Consider the following 20,277-nt stretch of genomic DNA (forward strand, 5'->3'; position numbering starts at 1 on the left):
ATGCTAACCAGCCACAAAAATGAAAAGAACTTCCCAAGTAGCTGCACTGGACAGCACAGATATGGTGACCAACTTAATTCTTTGGCAGCTGGTTACCTGCTGAGTGTTCTTGAACCCAGCACCGCATCCCTTCTATTTTCTTTCTTTGCACTTATGCCACTAAAGCACTGATAGAGACAAGTCCTAATTCAATGGGAAACAAGAGTTATTCACATAAAGATTGTTTGTTTATGGAGACTTGCAATGGAAAATTAATTTTGGCCAGCAATCTAATCAGATGCATCTGAAGAAGAAATAGATTCTTGAAGTCTAATAAGTGACTTCACAGCAGGTCAGTGACGCATTTCATTTATGTGATATGTCTTCCAGATATAAGAGGTTTTCATTAAAAAAAAAATAAAATGCGCAAACATCTTTGACTTGTTTGTTGCACAAAACCATCAGAAAAAGCCTCCCAAGGTCAAGTCTGCAGCCACTGGATTTCTGCTTTGATTTCAGGAAACATGAAGCTGCATCAGACCTCTTAATTCAGTATTTAATGAAGTATCTAAAGCTTACTGCCAAATGTCCATCCAACAGAAAAGAAGCTTTGGTAGTCTACAAGATACTGGAAATAGTCAATTTGGAATATGCTTCTACCAGACTGTGCAATGGGAATGAGACTAGGAAGGATTTCACTGCAGCAACCAGCCGCTACAGTTAGCAAGCTCTCCTGTTCCCCACACGCAGCATTCACAAAAACAGGTAGGAATAAAGAATGACAGGAAACAAAAGTTTCTGACTCAATTCCTTCTCCATCAAAGCAACTGCCCTATGGGAGTCACTGAGGTGGCTGGTCAGCACAGAAGGGCCAACAGTTCAGGTTGCTATTTCATAACAGCAAATAATTTTTAAAATCCCATTATAGCTATTTTATTTAAAAACTATCATTTGAGCTGCACAGGGGTTACAGATTCTGTTTGTATTCATTTATGGTCCTGGAGAATTCCTCAACAGAACAGCTAACAGGGCAATCCTTACACACTGTATTCAACAATTTGCATAAGCAGACAGATAAGCAGAGCAAGCACAGCACAACTCAGCTGCAGCAGCTTCTGGGAGCCTTGGCCTCTATTACACAGTACAGGAAGAACAGGATGTGAAGCAAAGGCCACAGAGATAGTCAGCACTTATTAAGAGGGTAAATGCCACCCAAGGCAAGGATAATTTAAACAAAAGGTACAAGCTTCTTCACTGCATTTGGAATATTTCTGTCTGTTGACAAGCAAAGGCAGTCCAAGAGGATGAGAGATAAGATGTTATCGTTCTAATGTATACATTATATGCTGTTCTGGTTCCTGCAAAAACACTTAGTCTCCTCATGCATTTTTGGATGTGTGGCAGGGAAAGTTTGTATGGAATCAGAGCTAACAAGATTTGCAGACATGGAGCGGTGTTTTTTCTCTGACTTCCTAACTGTCTCCACCCTCACCCATCACCACTCAGGCCCTATAGCTTTTGATGTGCAAGGCATGGACAGCAAGTCAGATTTTAGGGTCAATCCAGATTCCACAGTGCAACACTGGAAGGAGTCACATCACTGAGTGACTTGAAGTACACCACCCTCCAAAAATGAAAAGCTCCATTTTAGAACCTCCTCCCTTCTGCGCTGCCACTGCAAGAAAGGCTAACTACAGAGGTGACAGAGCCAGACTCAAGATGGCTACACCGCCGCGTCACTGCTTAGCTTCTTTGTCAGAATGAACAATGCCTTCAGCCTTCCCTTGTAGCTTCATGCCCCGACCATCTCAGTAGTTCACTGTTGGGACTCACTCCAGTTTCCTTACAGCCCTCTTGAACAAGGCAAGAGTGATGAGTATGGACACAGCACTCCAGGTGAAGCCTTTTCTCACTGCAGAGCTGATGACAGCCCCTGCCCTTCAGCTGTACTCTTTCAAAGTCAGCTCCATGCTGCTGTTTCCCCCATCTAGCACAGCATCCCTTGGAATAGCAGCTCCTTTCAGGACTTGCTCAGACCTCCCAGCCTGTACAAACTCACAGAACCTCAGGTGCAGGGCCCTGCACCTCATGGGCTTTCCTGAGATTTTTGCTGTCTCAGTTCTCAGGGCTCCTCTGTACCGAAGCTCTATCATTCAGCATGCAAAACAACTTCCCTAACTTAGAATCATCCCCAGATCTGCCGAGGACATGATTTATGTTCCAAGTGGTCTCCAGAGATTATTCTGAACAATGCAATATTGACCCTGCTTGTTAGCAGCATTCAGCCATTTTCTAGATCTGGCTAATTTTCTTCCCACATAACAGTCCAATCATTATTCAGCCCAAATTCTCATCACATTAGAGAACAAAACCAGAGCTTTAAGCAACCCATTCCTTTTAAAGAAGTAATTTCACGGTAAAAGTTCCTCCTCGGAACCACAGTTGTCACCAAGAGGATCTGGTGAGTACCACCCATAGAAGTACCAGAATATTTACACAACTGCTTGTTCCCAGGCACAACATCCAACATTCATCAGCAGATGATTCACTATATTCCTACCCTCTTTCTACTTTGTGGCTTTCAAATATGAACTGTGTTGTGACTGTATGCCACAACCCTTGAATGTGGTACCAAACTAACCCAAGACAGGCACACACACTCAGGGAAAGCTCCTTCCCATTAACTAAATCATGAAGAGTCCACACCACATGTGCACTATATCATTCCCTTCGAACAGTGGAGACCAGCTGAGCAGCTAAGACCTATCGTATTCTTTTTTCCTGGAATCAAAGACAAGCCAGCCTGCACTCAATTTGCTGCTGCTTAGAAGCTCACCCCCCCCACACCTCAGAGGATCTCCAGCAGATTTTCCCTGAAGCCTCATCCACACTGCTCTTCACTGGATACCTGCTCAATGGAAAATGCCCAGCTATTTGCACATGAGGGCAGATGCCTCCATCTGTAGAGCTTAGAAGTGTTAGAAAAGGTAATAGCAGTGTATGGAAGGACTGTCATTGCCTTCAGCCAGCCAGCCATGCTGTACAAAAGGCTTTTGGTTTTCTGCTTGCACACAATGTTTTTGTTAGACATGAGCGAGAGACAGCAAGATTCTCCTAAACTATTTAAGTGATGGTCTTGGTTTCAAAAGCTTCTAACTTTGAAAAATGACAAAAGATGCGCGTTTGTTTCCCTATTGAAACTTTGAGAACATTTTTCTGTAACAGCTCTTATTTTGCATTAGAGAACAGCTTCAGATGCAGAAGAGAATTTAATGTTTTAAGGGGTGCAAGTGTCTCCTGGTACAAAACATCTCTTAAAAGGAGTCTATTGCTTTCTTCATATTTCAATAGGCATGGAGTTAAAAAATGAGGCTTTTAAAAAACTATTTATGTCTAGGGAAAAAAAAAAAAAAGAGCAGTTTCCACATCCAGTACTGCAGCTGCTCAGACATAAATGCAAGTGCTGATCAGTTACATTTTCCAGTTTTGGCTCTGTAAACAAGGATGTCCCTTGTCAACCTTCCTTCTCTGACAACTGTCTCATCTTCATTCTCTTCAAGTTCATGGAAATGAACCAGCAAAAAAACGTATCTTAAAGTACATTTCCTTAAGTTAGCTCACATTTCAGACAGGAAGAGGAGAAACCACCAAGACAGTGCAAGTCAAAAGAGCAAAAAAACATAGGCCCAAATTTCTAGAGGCAGTTTTCCCCTGTCAAATGTTTAAGTTAGAAAGAGCTGAATTTTCAACGCCTCTGCTAATAGACATTAATATTAAGAACAAAGGGAAAGATGCAATAGGACTTATTACAGAATTAACTCATGGACTCAGGGATCCACACGGGAATAAAACAAACGAACATAAATTTCTAGTTCACTGCTTAAACTCATTAAACTCACAAAAAGTAACCATAACAAAGTATAAACTGCATTCAGAGCACAAGTGCACAATGTCTTGTTTGACTCATCATCCAGCAACATGAAAAATTATTGGTTTATTCAACACTTAAATTGCCCAGCACCTAAGAAACGGCATATGCCAAATGCTAAGGTCTTCATTCTTGTCCCACCTTGATACCCAAGTTCCTTCCTGCCATCTCCTACTTCAGGCTGACCCTCAGCCACAGTTTCACTCCATCACTGTCCAGTCTATGCTTTCATTCATCTTCTCTATGAAGGAAAACAGTACCTATTCCAAATACCTCACATTTCAGACACTAAAAGAAACCAAACATTTAGCTATCACTGTTCAGATCAAGAAAAACTGCTTTTTTGTCACTCCTCCTGAAGGTAATAAACTATAGCCAAACAGAGCTTTGCTCTGCTACAATTCACCATCTGTGGGTAGGTAAGTGACATGGAGCACCAGGTCCTGCCTCCACTGCCATTTTACCATTGTCCCACATGGAATGTTGAGGGCACAACACAGCATGGCTCTGTCTTCACATCCTACATCACAACCAGATCAGCAACTCCTGAAATCTTTTAAGTGTGTTTCTGTCTTCAGAACAGCCAAACTAAAACCTCAAACAGGAACTGACAGAAATATGTGATGTAACTGTGACTGCAGAAAACTTGTAGTACAGAGGCCTGGAGATAAATATGCATATACACACACACACCTTAATGCCTTCAGTAAAGCCTTGAAGCTCAAGATGGTCCAAAATATAGACTTGCTATCTTTTCCCCTAGAATCCTGCCTAACAGGATGAGTAGGTTCTCATATACCAGAAGGGTTTGCAAACTTCTCCACAACAGTAATCAAGTCTCTGCCATATCAGAACAGTCTGGAAAGGCTGAAAGTCAACACCAAGGGTTTAAACAGCTGAGCTCTTTGTGCACAGCTCTGTATCGTGGACTTAGTAAATAATTTTGTGATAGGCCACCTTAGACCCACAGGTTACAGCTGAAAGACAACTGTAATTGCAGAAAATAAAGATGCAGCTGGTCTAGCTTTTATGTAGCAGCCAGAGCAGAAGCCTTTCCTGGAGCTGCTCACTGCAGTACTCCCTCACCCCGAGTGATTTTTCATGTGAAGCTTGTTTGTTCTCAGTAAAAAATAAAATGAAGTTGAATTCATTTTTTCCAAGTCATTTTTCCATCTGTACAATTAAGTTCCAGTAGCAAGAACAGAACACACGCCACTTCATTTAACTTTTTCTGAGTACTTTTTCTGCTGAAGAAGGTATGTAGCTAGGAGAAATGTCAAGTGGTTGTTGGTCAAGATTAGCTGTCCAGTCATTCAGACTAGACTCATTCTGGAAAACACACAGAGAACTGAAATTGCATGTCAGAACTGAGTGACAGAGGTGGGAGGTGAACACAAACTGACTGCAGATACAAAGAACCAGAGGATTTTCTTCCACAGCACTCATTACCAGAAATATTTTTTTTTTATCAAATTGTACCTTATTCCATAGGAATCTGCTTGGAATGAAAGAGCAAGAATTGAGTAGTTGACTGGCAGTGCCTCACATCTGTGTTTCTAGGCAATACCTCTTCCATGGAAAAGAATTCTGTTTCAAGAACAGATTCATCCTCCCATGCTTTGGAGGCATGGAAATATTCATGATTGATACAAGCAAGGGGAAAAGACGACACTCTGGAAACTTCAGAGAATTTAGAATCAGTCAGTCAAACAACTGCACAGCAGATTGATCAAATGCTTCAACTGCATACCTTAAAAAACAACACATGAAAGGAAACAGCTGAGCCCATACATGCATGTTATCCGTATCTAGTTTAGTTCCACAAAATTAGTCTGCAAAGTTCATTTACACGCAAGGACTCATTTCAGGAAAGACCAACCAGCAGCAGAAACTACCAGTGACCTTGCTAAACACTGCTTAAAAGCTCTACAAAGCACTGATTGTTCACAGTCTTTAGCAAACAGTTCATGTATCAGGTGACTCAACAGCTTTCAGCACAGTGCCTTCAGTTCAAGCAGCAAATAGTACAGAGGGTTAACAGCTTTTGTACTAGTATCAAACATTTTGGTTTTTTCCACGATTAGTCATATCAGTGAGCCAATGAAAATGTAACAATAATTGCTTCACTCGTTGCAGCTCTGAAACACAAAAGATGTGCTCAGTGTAACAGGACACACAATGCTTATGAGGCTTGTTGGTTCAGTCTTTCATGAAGTCACATCTTCGAATGTAGTCATAAACTCAACATCACAAAGCCTCTCAATACTTGACAGAGCAAGAAATCCATTTACACCAACTGTACTTCCTCCTATTTAACTGTTTCAGTAACAACTACTTTTTAAATATTTGAGCTTTTAACTTCGTGTAGCTCCAAGTCAACAAGTACTTCAAAAAGGTTTGTTACTAGGAAAGGGAATGTGCACTGGAATCTCCTCCCAGCTGGCAGCTTTCAGGGGACCACTGAGTTGCCATTTAAAGTTTCTGGAAATCATGATTACTGTGTAAGAATAATAAATGGAGGTTAACAGGGCTCTACAGGGAGACAGACAGCAGAAGGTACAAGGAGCACTTTCCTTCAAATTTAAGACATTTGGTCTAATATGTACTACTAATACAGTATTGGCTGACCAACAAAGGTTTTAAATTCACCAAAGAAAATTTTAGGTTGAATCCTTTGAGTTCCAGTAATGAAACATTTGGATTTCTCTGAAAACAAAATCCTCTCTAACCCTCTCTCAACTGCAGCTTCTGGTTCAGGATCTTAATTGGCTCCTGTTTTAAATCAAATCTGTTTCATTTCAATCACAATCATCGTTAGAAAGTGGCTTTTATAAATATTAAAAGAAGAAAGTCTTACCAACCTCAATCACATTAATCAGAGAATTCAAATAAGTCAACATAAACTACCCATCTCTCAATAATACAAGAGGGAAGATAACATCTCTATTAAAAAAGATTACCTGGGAGATATGGTTGATGGAGGACTCCATCCTCCGCAGCTGGGATGCCTGGATGTCCAGCAGCTGTAGTACATTGTTGGCCAGTGCATTGATCTGATAAGCAACACTGGCTAGAGACTGAGTTGTGTAGGCTTTGGTCTCTTCTAATGCTTTCCTTTTATCTGGAGCCTGTAAAGCAAAAGAACAAGATGTTTGCTTAAGGCCAGGAAAAGGGTGGGAGATGAGGGAGAAAGGACAGGAACAAAAAACCGCTACCTATATTTAGAAGAATCTGTAATCGAGAAGATCTGACTGTGCAGTCAGACAAAGTACTCAGTCTGCATCAACATCCAAAAATTCTCAATAATAAAGTGCAAATAAAGAATGTGAGAACTACTTAACCATAACATTACATGCCAAGAAATAATTCATTCAGCAGAAAAAAAAAACCAAAACATTATCATGATTTGTCAGCACCGAGTTCCTAAAGCCTGCCTGCACATCCTTCATTTCCGGAAAAGCCTCTAATTCCCCAGGAACACTGAAACAGTTTTCACCATCTTTTATGAGATCACACAGCCCAAACAACTTAAATATAGAAAAATATTTTCCCACAGTTCAGTGTCCCCAACCACACATGATGCCTGCAAAGCCAGCCCTCCTGCTGTGCAGGCTGTTGCAGCCCAGTAGTGGGGAGGAGGGAAGCAGAGCAGCAGTTGTGACATTACTTCTCCCCATGTAAAAGCTCAAAAAGCTTCCTTGATGGCTGCCAGCTTGCTGTTGGCCCTGTTTGCTCAGGTGCCACTCATCTGCAGGAGTAGATCCTTGCTGTGTCCCTCTTACACAGAACAAGGGTTCACCTAAGCCTCCTTCTCCTCCTGCCTTCCCCTGAGGTGTCCCACAGCAGCATCCAGCCTCACATTCTTTCCTTGCCCTCTCTGATCACATTCCAACCCACACCTTTATCCACAAAAGGCACACATCTCATGCATTCCTTGTCTTCTTCCACCCCATCAGCCCCACAGTCATCAGCTCTAGCAGCAGCCAAGCTGCATCACATGCTGACAGAAGAGCCAAAGAACCCACACTGTGTTTCATTTATTTGTACCACAGTTGGTCCAGTTGCAGTTACCATCTGTTCCTGAATCTCACACCTTTTACTTCTTTGGTATCCACCAATGTTAAATCTGCCCCTCACTTAAGTATGAAGAGAGATAATAAGGATCCTTGTCTCCCTTGCTTTAAGGAGAAAACTGGAAGGTAAACTGATCATGTATATTACAAACTCACTGCATAACAAATACTGAAACACACGCTATACCATCCCACCTGTTAAAGAGAAATTTCTTTTTTTAAACAAGGATGAATTCCCGTCCCACCCCCGCAAACCAGGAGATTTGTTTAGATCCATGATCAATGTTCCCAGCAGTGTTCTGACATGTAATAGAACACTTCCAGTCAATGCCAACCTTCAGACAGATTCACAAACAGACACTTTCAATAACAGGAAGCAGTTTAATGCTATCTGCTGCCAATGGCTAAAACAGCTACTGCATGTACTAAGAACATAACATTGCCAAAAAGAAAAAAAAGTGTCAATATTTCTTAACACAAACAAAGCTACCTTTCACCTTAAAAGAATACTGATGTTCCTAGATGTCAGAAATTTATTGCAAGTCATTTCTTTGGCAAACAGGCCTTCATAGTAAAGGATCTGTTAACTACTACAACTCTAGAAACAAGCTTCCCGAAGCACACTGACTCTCCAAAGAGGCATTTGAAGCTTCAAATCATCGCTAGCAATGACTTAAAAAAAACAGTTCACAACCTGTGCTATTGAGTTGTCACCCACAGAAAACAAGAGGTGATCCATACTGAATGTCTACCACCTTCAGCGGCAGTGGAAGTGCAGCTTATAGCCTCAGAGACAGCTGAAATAGAACTTCTACTGAACTAGACACAGCCAATGAGAGCCAGTCAGCACAATTCCACCTTCAGATCTATGTTTGAGTGGATATGAAGTCTTTACTCACGGTATTTTTTTAACAAAGATTTAACTAAACACTGTTAAACTGAACACCAGCTGATTGCAAAGTTACAGCACTGTTACTAAGTGTTTTCAAATGAGAAAGCTTTCAACAACAACAAAAACTTTTATTGACCAAATGCCTTGTCCTCAATTGTCTAAACACCTAAAATTTCAGTTATATGCCCACGTGAGCAGTTTGGCAGCAGGATTCAATGAGCAGTTGATGATACATAACGTATCTCCTGTCCTATTAGATCAAAAATATTTTCAAGCTATACAGATAATTTAGACAATTTCACTCGGTAGTTTAAAAAACAGATTAAATTAGAACTAGTTTGACATGCAGTCTTCAGCATTGTTTAATTAGAACTGCTGGTATCCACAAGATGCAAGCTAGAAGCTTCGCAGCGTGGGAAATGAAGAGAGAAGAGGGAAAAGCCAAGAGCAGCAGCAGGAGGGAGCAGGAATTCCCAGCATTATTGAACTGCTATTTTCATTTCTCTCTAAGCAAAAACTAGAAATAGTACAGATCATAAAATGTGTTCACATGCCTTCAAGATACTTTAGCATCAGTTAACTATTCAAATTTAGAGATGACAATATGCTGTCAACTCATTTGGGTTTTTTCCAACAGTTCAGAATTACTTTATAATTTCATATTAATAACTTTAAAGATACTGTTACTCCCCCAGTAGTTCTCAGTGTGAAAGGAAGTTTGAGTATCACTTAGTAGCAAACCGAATATTATTTAAACCAGGATTACAGCTTTTGAAGTTTTCCTCTTAAAAAGCAAGCTGTATTGCCAGCTCATCCTTTGCAGTCATGTCAGAATGAGAAAATTGCAGTTTGAAATTGCTTTTTCTATATTCCAAGGGGACAGAGATGGTAAAATAGCATGGCGTTCCTTGCCACATATCACATGTATTTCTCAAGTCCAAAGTTGCATAATAATGCTTCCTAAAAACAACTACGTTATTGTGGCCAAAACTGACTTTATACCCAAGCAATTGCCATAATAGAAGAGTAAAATCTTATCTACTGCTTTTTCAGTTCAGCACCACTCCAAGGCCAAATGATGAGGAATCTGTCCATCACTCAGCAACCAGTTGCACCACCAGCCAATTTCCCACACCCCCTCCAGAACACCACCCACACAGGCACATCCGCAGAATGTCTGTGCAGCGGACGAGCCATCTGCCCTCCCTGCTTTCTCACTCAGCTAATTCCCACCATTTTCTAGTTCCTACAGCACGCAGCTACATGTACCAGCTTCCTCCAAAATCACATCAGCTCACACTGCAAAGCACCTTCAGAAGGCAGGCATTCGCATGCTGGTCCATATCCTTATTATGTTTTCTCCACCCTGCTTTCTCTTTTCCCCACTTCCATCCTATTTTCTGTGCTTGAAATTCCCTGTAAGAAAGCAACGACCAGGGTCCATTTGACAAAGGTCAGAAAGCAGCTCATCAGGTCACACACTGTGACAAGCTGCCCTGCTAGGAACGAATTAAGCTTGCCACCTGAGCATGCAGTGTATGCAGTTCCATGTTTTTTCATCTCAAATGGCTGGACTATGTGCAACATCAATTATAAAAAAAAAATTTCACCCATGATAAACTACTAATAGAGCACTGCCCTAAAGCTGTCCAATAATCACTAAGCTAAACAGAGCTGTTAATTACTCAGCACCTGACACCTTTCAGATGTTGCCATTCTGTTCAAGGGCCCAATCCCTCTCTGCAACCAAGCTAGAGGAACAGATCTTCAGTCACTTTTACGTGCCTTTGCTGTTACTGCTCAGAATGCCTTTAATGAATTCAGTGCAGCAGTACATTTACTTTTGCTTCAAAGCAAGCATGGAATAATTGCTCAGTTTTGCATCTTGGCTGTCTTCATTTAAGAAGTGTCTCCTACCTTTCATCAACCGATTAAAGAGAAAATTAGGATTACTATCATCAGTTGCCACGAGGATTTAGCAGTCTCTATCACATATCAGCATTCACAGAATGAAACTACACCATTCAGTGATCATCAATATACACATTTACATTCTCTTTTGTTCATGTTGTCATTTCTCTGTTTCAAGTTTACAGAGTGCAAACTTCCCCCTAATGCTATGAGATCCTATGATTGGTTTCAAAATTCTGATTCCTTTTACAAAGGTCTTTTCACTTCAGCCCCGAGTTTTGATCTTGACAAAACCTAGAATGAACTTTCATTAAAAACAATCAGCCAAAACTTTTAGCTTAAGTAAGCTGTAACCTACAGCATGGCATTTTTGCAGTCTTCTAGAAATCTGCTTACAGAGTGGTAAAAACACATACCTGGGCACTGACTTGGAGACTCCTTGTTATCTGTATTTAACCTCCCAATACTTCTGAAAAGTGTCTTCCCCACCCAGAAGGCAACATTACTTATAAGCCTACCCAAAACAAGAGCTTGTAACGTTACACAGATTTTCCAGAAGCATCTATGAACTTGATGTTGCCACTCCACTGATCTGATAAAGCCTTTAATAACCCAAAGCTGAACTAGTCTTGAGGGCTTTTTTTTTCCTTCAAACTTCTGACTACTATTGGCAAAAGGTCTGCACATTTCTAAACCATTCACAACATATGTTCAGCTTTGAGCAAATATTCTGCATTCAAGCTGCAGTAATGTGTCTCAAAGATTTCAGTATGCCACATGCACTAGATAATGTTTATCTACATTGAGCCAGAAGCCTAATTTAAACTGATTATTACCAACTGTTAATCTAGAGGTCACTGTAAATAACTGAGGTGCTACCTACTGAAATAAGGAGGTGGTCCATGAATACAGGTTTCCTCTCACTCATAGATCTGGGAGGTTGTTTACAAACCATTCTAACAGGCTGCATATTGTGGTGGACCCTTTAGGTGTTACTGACAGCTATCTACATCAGCAAGAGAAGAAACTCTAACAGGTAAGTCACAGCTGCAGATGCCACCAGAGAATTTCCAGTAACCAACTACTTACCTGAAAGCCATCCAAAGAAATCTGAACTCACTGTGGTTATTACTAGCAGGTGCTCACCAGGGAGCATTCAGGGTTTCTCTCATTACAGGTACAGCCTTCAGGGATACACATCATTCCAGAGCAGCAGCAGAGACTAAGGCCTTAAAATTTACAAATGAGAGTTGCTTACACTCCTGACATATACTGTCCAGAGAAGGAACAGAGTAGGAACTGGGTGTGTCAAGTGCCTCCTAGAACAGGCTTACCACACTCATGCCATGCAGCAACCTCATTGAAGGAATTCTCTTTCCAATACAGCAGTCTGAGATTACCTCAAGGGGACAACACCCTATTTCTCAGCATCCACAGATCCTAGTATAACTAGGCCCAGTGTTTGCCTGCCTAAAAGTTATCAGAAAATGAAGCAAGTCATCTGGAGACTTGGTTCAGAAATCCAATCTTTGCTCAACAAATTGTCACAAGACATCCCAGAACACCACAGTTAAGACTTCAGAGGTCACCAGCACACTTCATCTGCTGTCCTTCTTCAATAGAATAATCCCCAAAGCAGCCATCTTCAGTATTGCTCTTCATATCATTGCTATCATCAGTAAACAACTGTGGGAAGTTTTAAAAGAACCCATTTACTTGAGGACAAGGAGCAGGGCTGTGCTCAGTACAAGCACAGTCTGAACACAGCAAGTCCAATTGCCACACAAAGGAGAACTAAAAGCAAAACCACACCTGTTCCAGAGCACCGGTGAATCTAAATTAACAACCCACAGTGCAAACAGCAGTACTAGTTCACACTGAAACTGTTAATAAAATATGGGCAGCAGAAAAAATATGTAAGTTCTTTACTACAGTCACTTGTCATAAGTTGCCGCCTTGTTGTACATTACTATCATTTCTGAATTTCCGTGAGGTATTGAAAAATTGGGATTTTAGATCCCAATAGGTTGTGAGCTATTAATAGCAACACACTGCAGCCACTGACCATGTCCATCTCCCATCCAAGGCCTTTCCAGGGGACTGGCAGTCATTCCTTGCGCTGACAGTGAAAGCAAGAAAGAAACAGACTGTGCAGCACACCTCTGCCTACACAGTGTGGAGCAGTGTTAAGCAGGAGTACAGAAGCTCTAAGCCACTGAAATAACTGGCTGTTTCAGGAGAATGAAGGAGGCACAGAAGCATACCTAACCATCCAGAGCTGTTCTTAAACCTAAGATACCTCACACTACAGTAACCCCAAAATTAAAATCAGGGTGATGAAATGCTTTCAAGTTCACACAGTAAAAAAAAATCATTATTCCTAACCGTTGAGTCAGAAAACCTCCCTTAAGACAGAGCAACAACTACAGTTCAAATCCTCTCAACTTACCCCCAACACCAACAAAAAAATACCCAGTGGTTTTATTCAGTACTTAGTCCAAGTTCCTTCAGGATAGGATGCAGTAACAGCTATCCCAAACACAGAGGAACTGGTAGAACTTGAATCTCTCTTCCCCAGGTAAACACCTTGCACAACAAAGCTGGCATTCATTCAAGGCACCAGGCAATGAGGTGATCATCCCCACCAGCAACCAACACACAAGCAGGATTTCAGTCTGTTCTTTTTAGAAATACTCTCTTGACAAAAATCATTGATTAGTCAGCTAAAGAGAGACACATATCAAAGTATTGCAGTGTGACAAACACACAGGACTGCTTACCAATTGCTGTCTGTAACTCACAAGCTCTGTTTCAGACAGGCCCTTCCCCCAAATCCTGTATATGCTGGACAATTCAACTAGAAACAAATCCTTCATTTCCATCAATAATATTCCCCTGACCTGTCCTGAATAGTCTTGATAGCAAATTAGCATTTTTATGGACCGAAACCAATTTAGCCAATCTGCCTTAGTCCTGCAGATCTTCTTTGAGTCGAAAGTTGCTCATCATTCACTTGATTAACTGTAAAAAGAAGAGTCAATTTTCAAATTACTATCATTTTGTGGAAGACAGAGAGAATGATTTTTTCACAAGCAGAGACATCCTTCCCAAAGGAGAGAGTCTGAGGGGTACACATATATTAGACATACACATGGATACACCACAGCAGTCCAAACTTTTGAGTCTTGATAACATGTGAACATATGTGATGATTACAACATGCACACCAACATTTAAAAGAAAGTGTTCACTGTTCTCAGGTACACGGACATGTTATCAGATTCCAGCCCGTTCTGACCTGTGCACTAGGCACAGAACAGGGTCTTTGAGCTTAAGCTTCCAATAACTGCCTTACTGTCATCTGTGATTTTGCTTTAAATATAGACAAGCCTGCAAGATGTGGCATTCTCAATACCCTGCCACAGACTTTATTACGTCTGTAAACAAGGGCAGAAATAGCCTACAAAAAGAAAACAAACTTAAAAAAAAAAAAAAAGCCTCCTATTTTACAGTAAATAACTTCAAAAAAAAAAAAAAAAAAAAAAAAATCAACTTAGAAATTCCATTTTAATCCAGGCTGTGAACATTACAGCAAGAAATTGAACTATCCAATGGGAGAGCAATTTACAAAGCCATACCGACTCTGGCAGATGGAGCCTGGGAAGATCCGTGCCAGCTGCTCTGTTAGCAGCGTTCTCTGCCCAATGGAGAAATACTGTTCATGTCAGCTGTGGACTAAACAACTCCTCTTACTTAAAAAAGGAAAAAAGAAAAATCTCTATAGTGTTTAAAGCATAGTTCTCAGTTCTCCTGCCAAATCCAATGAGGATGTCATAGTAAACATACACGTTGGCAAAGCATATTGTTAATATTTCAGTTGTTAGCGTCTGTGTATACAACGAAACCAGCATGCAATAGTGAACCAAAGCAACAGAAGTAAGCATGCCCATGTGTCATTTTCACACAACCCTTGAGCACTCAATAATGCTTTGAGATCACATATGCAGCGAAATTAACAAATTCGGTCTACCAAGTCTCATCTTGTTTTACATGATACAGACCACACAAGCCAGGTCAAAAAACACTTCTTCCATTCCTGTAAAGCACGATACAACATTAGTGCTTACAGTTGCTTCAAGATTATGCTCCTGACTTCCTTGCAGTGCCTATGACTTACCTTATGACATAATGTCACTGCACATGCTAATCCCTACGGAGCTGACCATGCTGGCCCTGACAGATATCCATGAGCCACAGCTCCAACCATCTAATGCCACCATCAGCCTGGAAGTAAAGCCCATGGTGCTTCCAAAGAGATCTTTCCTCTTTAAGGGTAAGAAAGCTACCCAAGACTACAGGACAAATGATTATTCCAGTATGCTAGGCAACAGATAATAGGGAATTAAAGAACTTATGTTCCATTTGTTTCCTTATAGACTGTCTCTCAAATATTGATCTTTTGTTTTCTGGTTGTAATGGGGCTTGAAATTAAAATGGCTGTTTACTTTGCTTAAGTGCCAGTATCCACCCACAAGTTTTAGCTCATCTAGCAAGGACAGGCTCACCAGCAAGCCAGAAACACAGAGGAAACTACAGATACTCCAGAAGCAATTTTTTAAAAAATTATTTATTTTTAGAAAAAGGAGGGAGACCCTTCAGTACTTAACAGTTACCTTAACATCATGATTGTAGAACAGTGGTAGCAACACAGAACCTACATGGAACAAACAGTCTGAGCTGGGTGGATTTAAGTCATGCAAGCCTTAGAACATGATGCCAGTTCACAGCACTAGCTTTGGGACAAACCTTTTCAGCTCATACTGTATGAAAAGACACTTGTAAAAATAACAGTGATTTACCTCCCTTAGTGTACTTTCAAGTAATGGGAGTCAAATTTTTTTTCTTTAGTTTTTGACAATCCAGAGGAATAAACCTAGATTACAATATATCTACACCCAAAGACAAGCTAAATGTATATCTGAAGATGAGCTATGTGCTAAAGCTCAGTGAGCTTCTGCAAGAGAACCCATAAGACCACCTTTTCTTTCCAGATCCTCATTCTCTAGACCTCCTCCCTCTTCCAGGCAGGCCTGGAAGCAAACCAGACAGCATTGAGCAAGCAAGGTTAGGACAACGATTTATCATAAAGGATCAAATGACAGCATCAATTCACTCAGTTCAGGTATCACAGATAATGTCAACAATACTCTCAACCCATACAACAGGACAAGCCCAAGTGCTATTTGAGAGAGAGCTACAAACCAAATACCAGCATCTGCAGAAGAAGGGGCAGCAAAAGCAAGCAGGCTCTCAGCTACACTCTGCCCTGATCAGCTTCAGGAAGAACCTCAATACACTGAAACAGAGCTGAGGACCAGTTAGACCTTCAGATAGTGACTGCAAAAGTCCCCCTAATTGAGGGAGAACTGGTATGCTGAAGAGTCACTGTTATCACACAGCCTCTATAACTAAAACATGGGCAGCTGCTGTTAAACCAGTTCCCAATTATCACAATATTTTTAAAACAAGAAAGCGATGACCATCACAGAGTGAAATTCTCTTTGAATACTTTGTAGTATTCCGTGCTCATTTAAGTCTTTTTCAGCCTGAAAAAATAAATAAATAAATAGAAAATAACATTTATATCTCTATCCATGATCAAGATTCATTTTGTTTTGTGGCCTACAGATGTCTTCATATATTTCCAACACCTACCTTCACTTCCCAAGAGACTGCATCTCTTTTCTTTAAGAGATATTTAGAAACAGGCCCAAAACCAAGAGATTCAGTATATTTTGGAGGTTCAGGAAAAGAAACAAACAACAAAAAAAGGAGACCCTAATCAGTAATAACTGTTCTCCAATTTACTACAAGCTCAAAGATCTCACTCTAATAAAATAACAAACAGCAATCAGAACCATTTTTTTTTTATTTTTGTTTTATTCTTAAACAAAACTTGCATGTAAGCAGAGAAAAATAACAAAGTTATAAATATTGCTTAGACTTCTGTGCAGCCTCAGCCTAACTGTATGCTTTTTATCTGACAGTGCCAGTAAGCACACTGCATCCAGCCTCTCTTTGAAGAATTACTTCTCATAATATTAAAATTCAAGCCTAAGGTTAGCAACAGCATTCAGAAACCGTACAAACTTCAGCTTATTTCAGCAATGGATTGTTTCAGTTGCAGCAAGTAGGAATTCAGCTCCACTAAAAAATAACAAACCACAACAGATGGTTCAGGAAAAAAGGAGAAGAGCAAAGAGAAAGAGAGGAGTGGAAGGTAAGTAATGTACCACTACTTCTTTCCAAAGAAAGAAGTGAATAGGCCAGTAAGTAACAAAAACAAATATAGCCATCCCTAAACACAGCAACATGTAAAACTTAGAGAAACCAACAGAAGACAGAAAGCAAGTTGTTCAGTAGGAAATATATTTATACATAAAATGACAAATGAAGGGGTTATAGATATATGTACAGCAGAGGGAATTGTGCTGGCGCGGTGTCTGAAGGAGAATATTTACAGGATGCCTGGAAAAAAGGCAGATGAGTAATCCTGAGTATAAACTCAGACCTGTTCTTCACAGATGGTTTAGGGGTGGTTGTTGAGTCCAGCAACGTGACAGCCTATTGAAGTCTGTTGTGCTGACTGTAAGGTATTACAATCCTCATTCTGTGCCACGTCAGGTGACACTGTCCCCAGTGCTCTTTATGTTCCTTTTGTGAATATTTGCATTCCAGGGCTGACCTGGCCTTCTAGCAGATGCTTCCAGAAGTAAGCTACATCCCAGGCCAGCCTGAAGATCACAAATGCTACAAAGATGGTGAAGAGTATGGAGAACAAGATGTGAGAGGAGCACCTGAGGTGCCTGAGTGGGCTCAGCCCAGAACAGAGAAGCTGAGGGGCAGCGCTGAGCTCTGCTCTGTGTGACAGCGACAGGGCCCGAGGAAACAGCATGGAGCTGCGTCAGGGGAGGGGCAGCTGGGGGTCGGGGAATGGTTCTGCACCAGAGGGCAGCAGACACGGAACTGGCTGCCCAGGGCTGTGCCCACAGCCCTGAGTTCTGGAGTTCAAGGAGTGTTTGGACACAGCTCCCAGAGAGCGTGTGTGAAACTTGGGTATCCCTATGTGGAGATGGGAGTTGAACTCAATGACCGTTGTGGGTCCCTTCCAACTCAGGATATTCCAATGACATGATCTTGTTTGAAACTGACAAATATAAAACAAACAAACAAAAAACCCATAGACTGCATCAATAGCAAAAGAGATATGCCCTATAGATGTGCTTTCAATTTTACCAAAGAATTTCAGTATTTACATGCAAATGAAATCACATAAATATAAGATAGAAGAGGAAAGACTTATAAGTATACAGGCCTAAGCACTGAAGATACATCCAAAGCAAAGCTAAGATACATCTACAGCAAAGCTAATCTTTGTACTACCTATATTCCCAACCAGGTGTTAGAAGAAAAGCTGGCTTTCAGTTTCTAAATTTGTCATTCTTTAAAAGGAAATTGAAAAACATTTTGTTGTTCAATGGCTACAAAAATTTGTTTTCCTAATCACAAAAGGAGAATTTTCTTATCAGAGTGAATGGCCAGAGTTCTGTACTCATCACATTCAAAAACTATGCATTTTTCTCAACTTTAGCAGTGGTTGGTTGGCATTTATTCGTTTTCTGAGGAGGCAAAGAACTAAGTATCTTTTGCTCATTATTTATGTTCTCTATTTGCATAACTCCTTCATAACTGCTCCATTAAACACCTCTTCCCCTCCAAGGCCTATTTTAAAAAGCCTCCTGCTTTATGAGACTGACAAGCATGACTCACAGCCTTCCCCGCACTCATTTCCCCCAGGCCTAGCAGGATGTTATACAGCCACTAAGTACCTACTTCAACTCATACTCCCCCACTCCCACCGGTGCTGCAGTAACCCCTTACTGCAATCTGGGGAAAAAAAAGTAAAGCTAACCCTCTAGCTGTCTGAGGCTGATAGCAAGCAATTAGCGACGGTATTTGCTCTTAATGTTGTCCTTCTATTATACTCACACGACAAAGTGACTGAACATGGGAACACAACGGTGGGGTTACATATACATCCCAATTCCTCTTTTGCTTTTACTCCTACCAGAAATTTGCAGAGCTGCTTATGACCCTCAACTCACCTTTCAACGGCCCTTCAGATCATTTCCCCTATTTGATACTTATTATTCAACATAGATTATTATTAACTCTTAAACCCTTTTCTACAACATGCTTGAATCACCCCCCTCCCACCTGCTTCCATATTCAGCACCAAAACCAGCAACTTCTTTCTGAGAAGAAGTAATAATTCACTTTGATCAACCCTTAGATACCACATACATGTGTACTTGGACACCCTCCCCCGTTTTCAACCTCCTCACAATTACAACAAACATCTCCCTCAGACTCTGAATAGTCAATATGGATAGACAGGAGCTCATTTTACATCTCTTGTTCATGCACAGGTTTCCAAAGAGGAAATGCATGCTAGAAAGCTTTCCATTGATTGTTATTCTTCTCCATCAGTTTGAAGGACAGATTGCCAAAGAGGAATGAAATACACATTTAGAAATGACACAGCCCCACTATTCAAGCAATACAAGGCTTCTTACAAAGCAAGAAGCATTGTATGAGCCCAAGCTTCAATTACTTTTATGGCAAGAATACATTTTTCCAGCACACAAAGTTAAAGACATCTCAGAAATTAGATAGAAGGAATCCGTTGCCATTTAAGACAGCATGTACTTGCATCACTCCCAACAAGTCTTAGGATTTCTGCAGCAACCAGATCAGTTCAGTACTGAGAGAACATACTGTATGCTGCAGCAGGAAACACACCCACAGTATTTGAAGAGAGCCCTTTCAGAGCCAAGTGCTTCTAAGGCAGACACATTTTATCTAATACAGCTAAGGCCAGGAGTTTGCATCACAGAAACAATAGCTCCTCCCAGAGATTCAGAAGTCCTGTAAGTCAGCCAGCAAATCAAAGGCCAAACAGTTTCCAGCCAGGTCTCCAAGGGTCTTGCCAACATAAGTGCATTAATCCATCACCTGTCTATTTGTTAGTCTGGTGCTCCCTGGACCTTGGTTGCAGCACCGTCCAAGCCACCCGCCACAAGGACTCACAGGGGAACCCTGGATGCTGTAATCGTTTATATAAAAACTCTTCAGAATTAGGCCCAACTCTGCTTTGCCAGTACATATCCACCAGCATACATTAAGAACACCCTTTCTCCTGTTATGACCACCTTACCCTCACCATTAAGAGATTCAAAGCCCCCCCAAATGAAGGTTTTATCAACCCTTTTCCACCCTTTGGTTTCATATAAATAAAAAGACGAGCTTCCTAAACAAGGCAGATTTTTTACCAATGACAGACTTGGCAGCAGATATTCAAGAGGCCTCTTAAAAGGTTTACTAGTAGACAGAAACACGTAAGACTCAGTGCACACAGCATCTCCCTAAGCTGC

General features: G+C 40.9%; 1 protein-coding gene across 9 annotated transcripts in view; it reads right to left on the minus strand.

Annotated features, from left to right (window-relative positions):
• The window catches only part of ABI1 (abl interactor 1), a 77,018-nt gene that overhangs the window by 46,299 nt on the left and 10,442 nt on the right, over positions 1 to 20,277 (minus strand). For all 9 annotated transcript variants that reach the window (XM_072327508.1, XM_072327505.1, XM_072327504.1 and 6 more), the window contains exon 2: positions 6,868 to 7,035. In XM_072327508.1, the coding sequence (XP_072183609.1) occupies positions 6,868 to 7,035 (168 nt within the window). The remainder of the gene's footprint in view (positions 1 to 6,867; positions 7,036 to 20,277) is intronic.

The sequence above is a fragment of the Excalfactoria chinensis genome, chromosome 2 (genome assembly GCF_039878825.1).
Source record: "Excalfactoria chinensis isolate bCotChi1 chromosome 2, bCotChi1.hap2, whole genome shotgun sequence".
NCBI classification, from domain to species: domain Eukaryota; kingdom Metazoa; phylum Chordata; class Aves; order Galliformes; family Phasianidae; genus Excalfactoria; species Excalfactoria chinensis.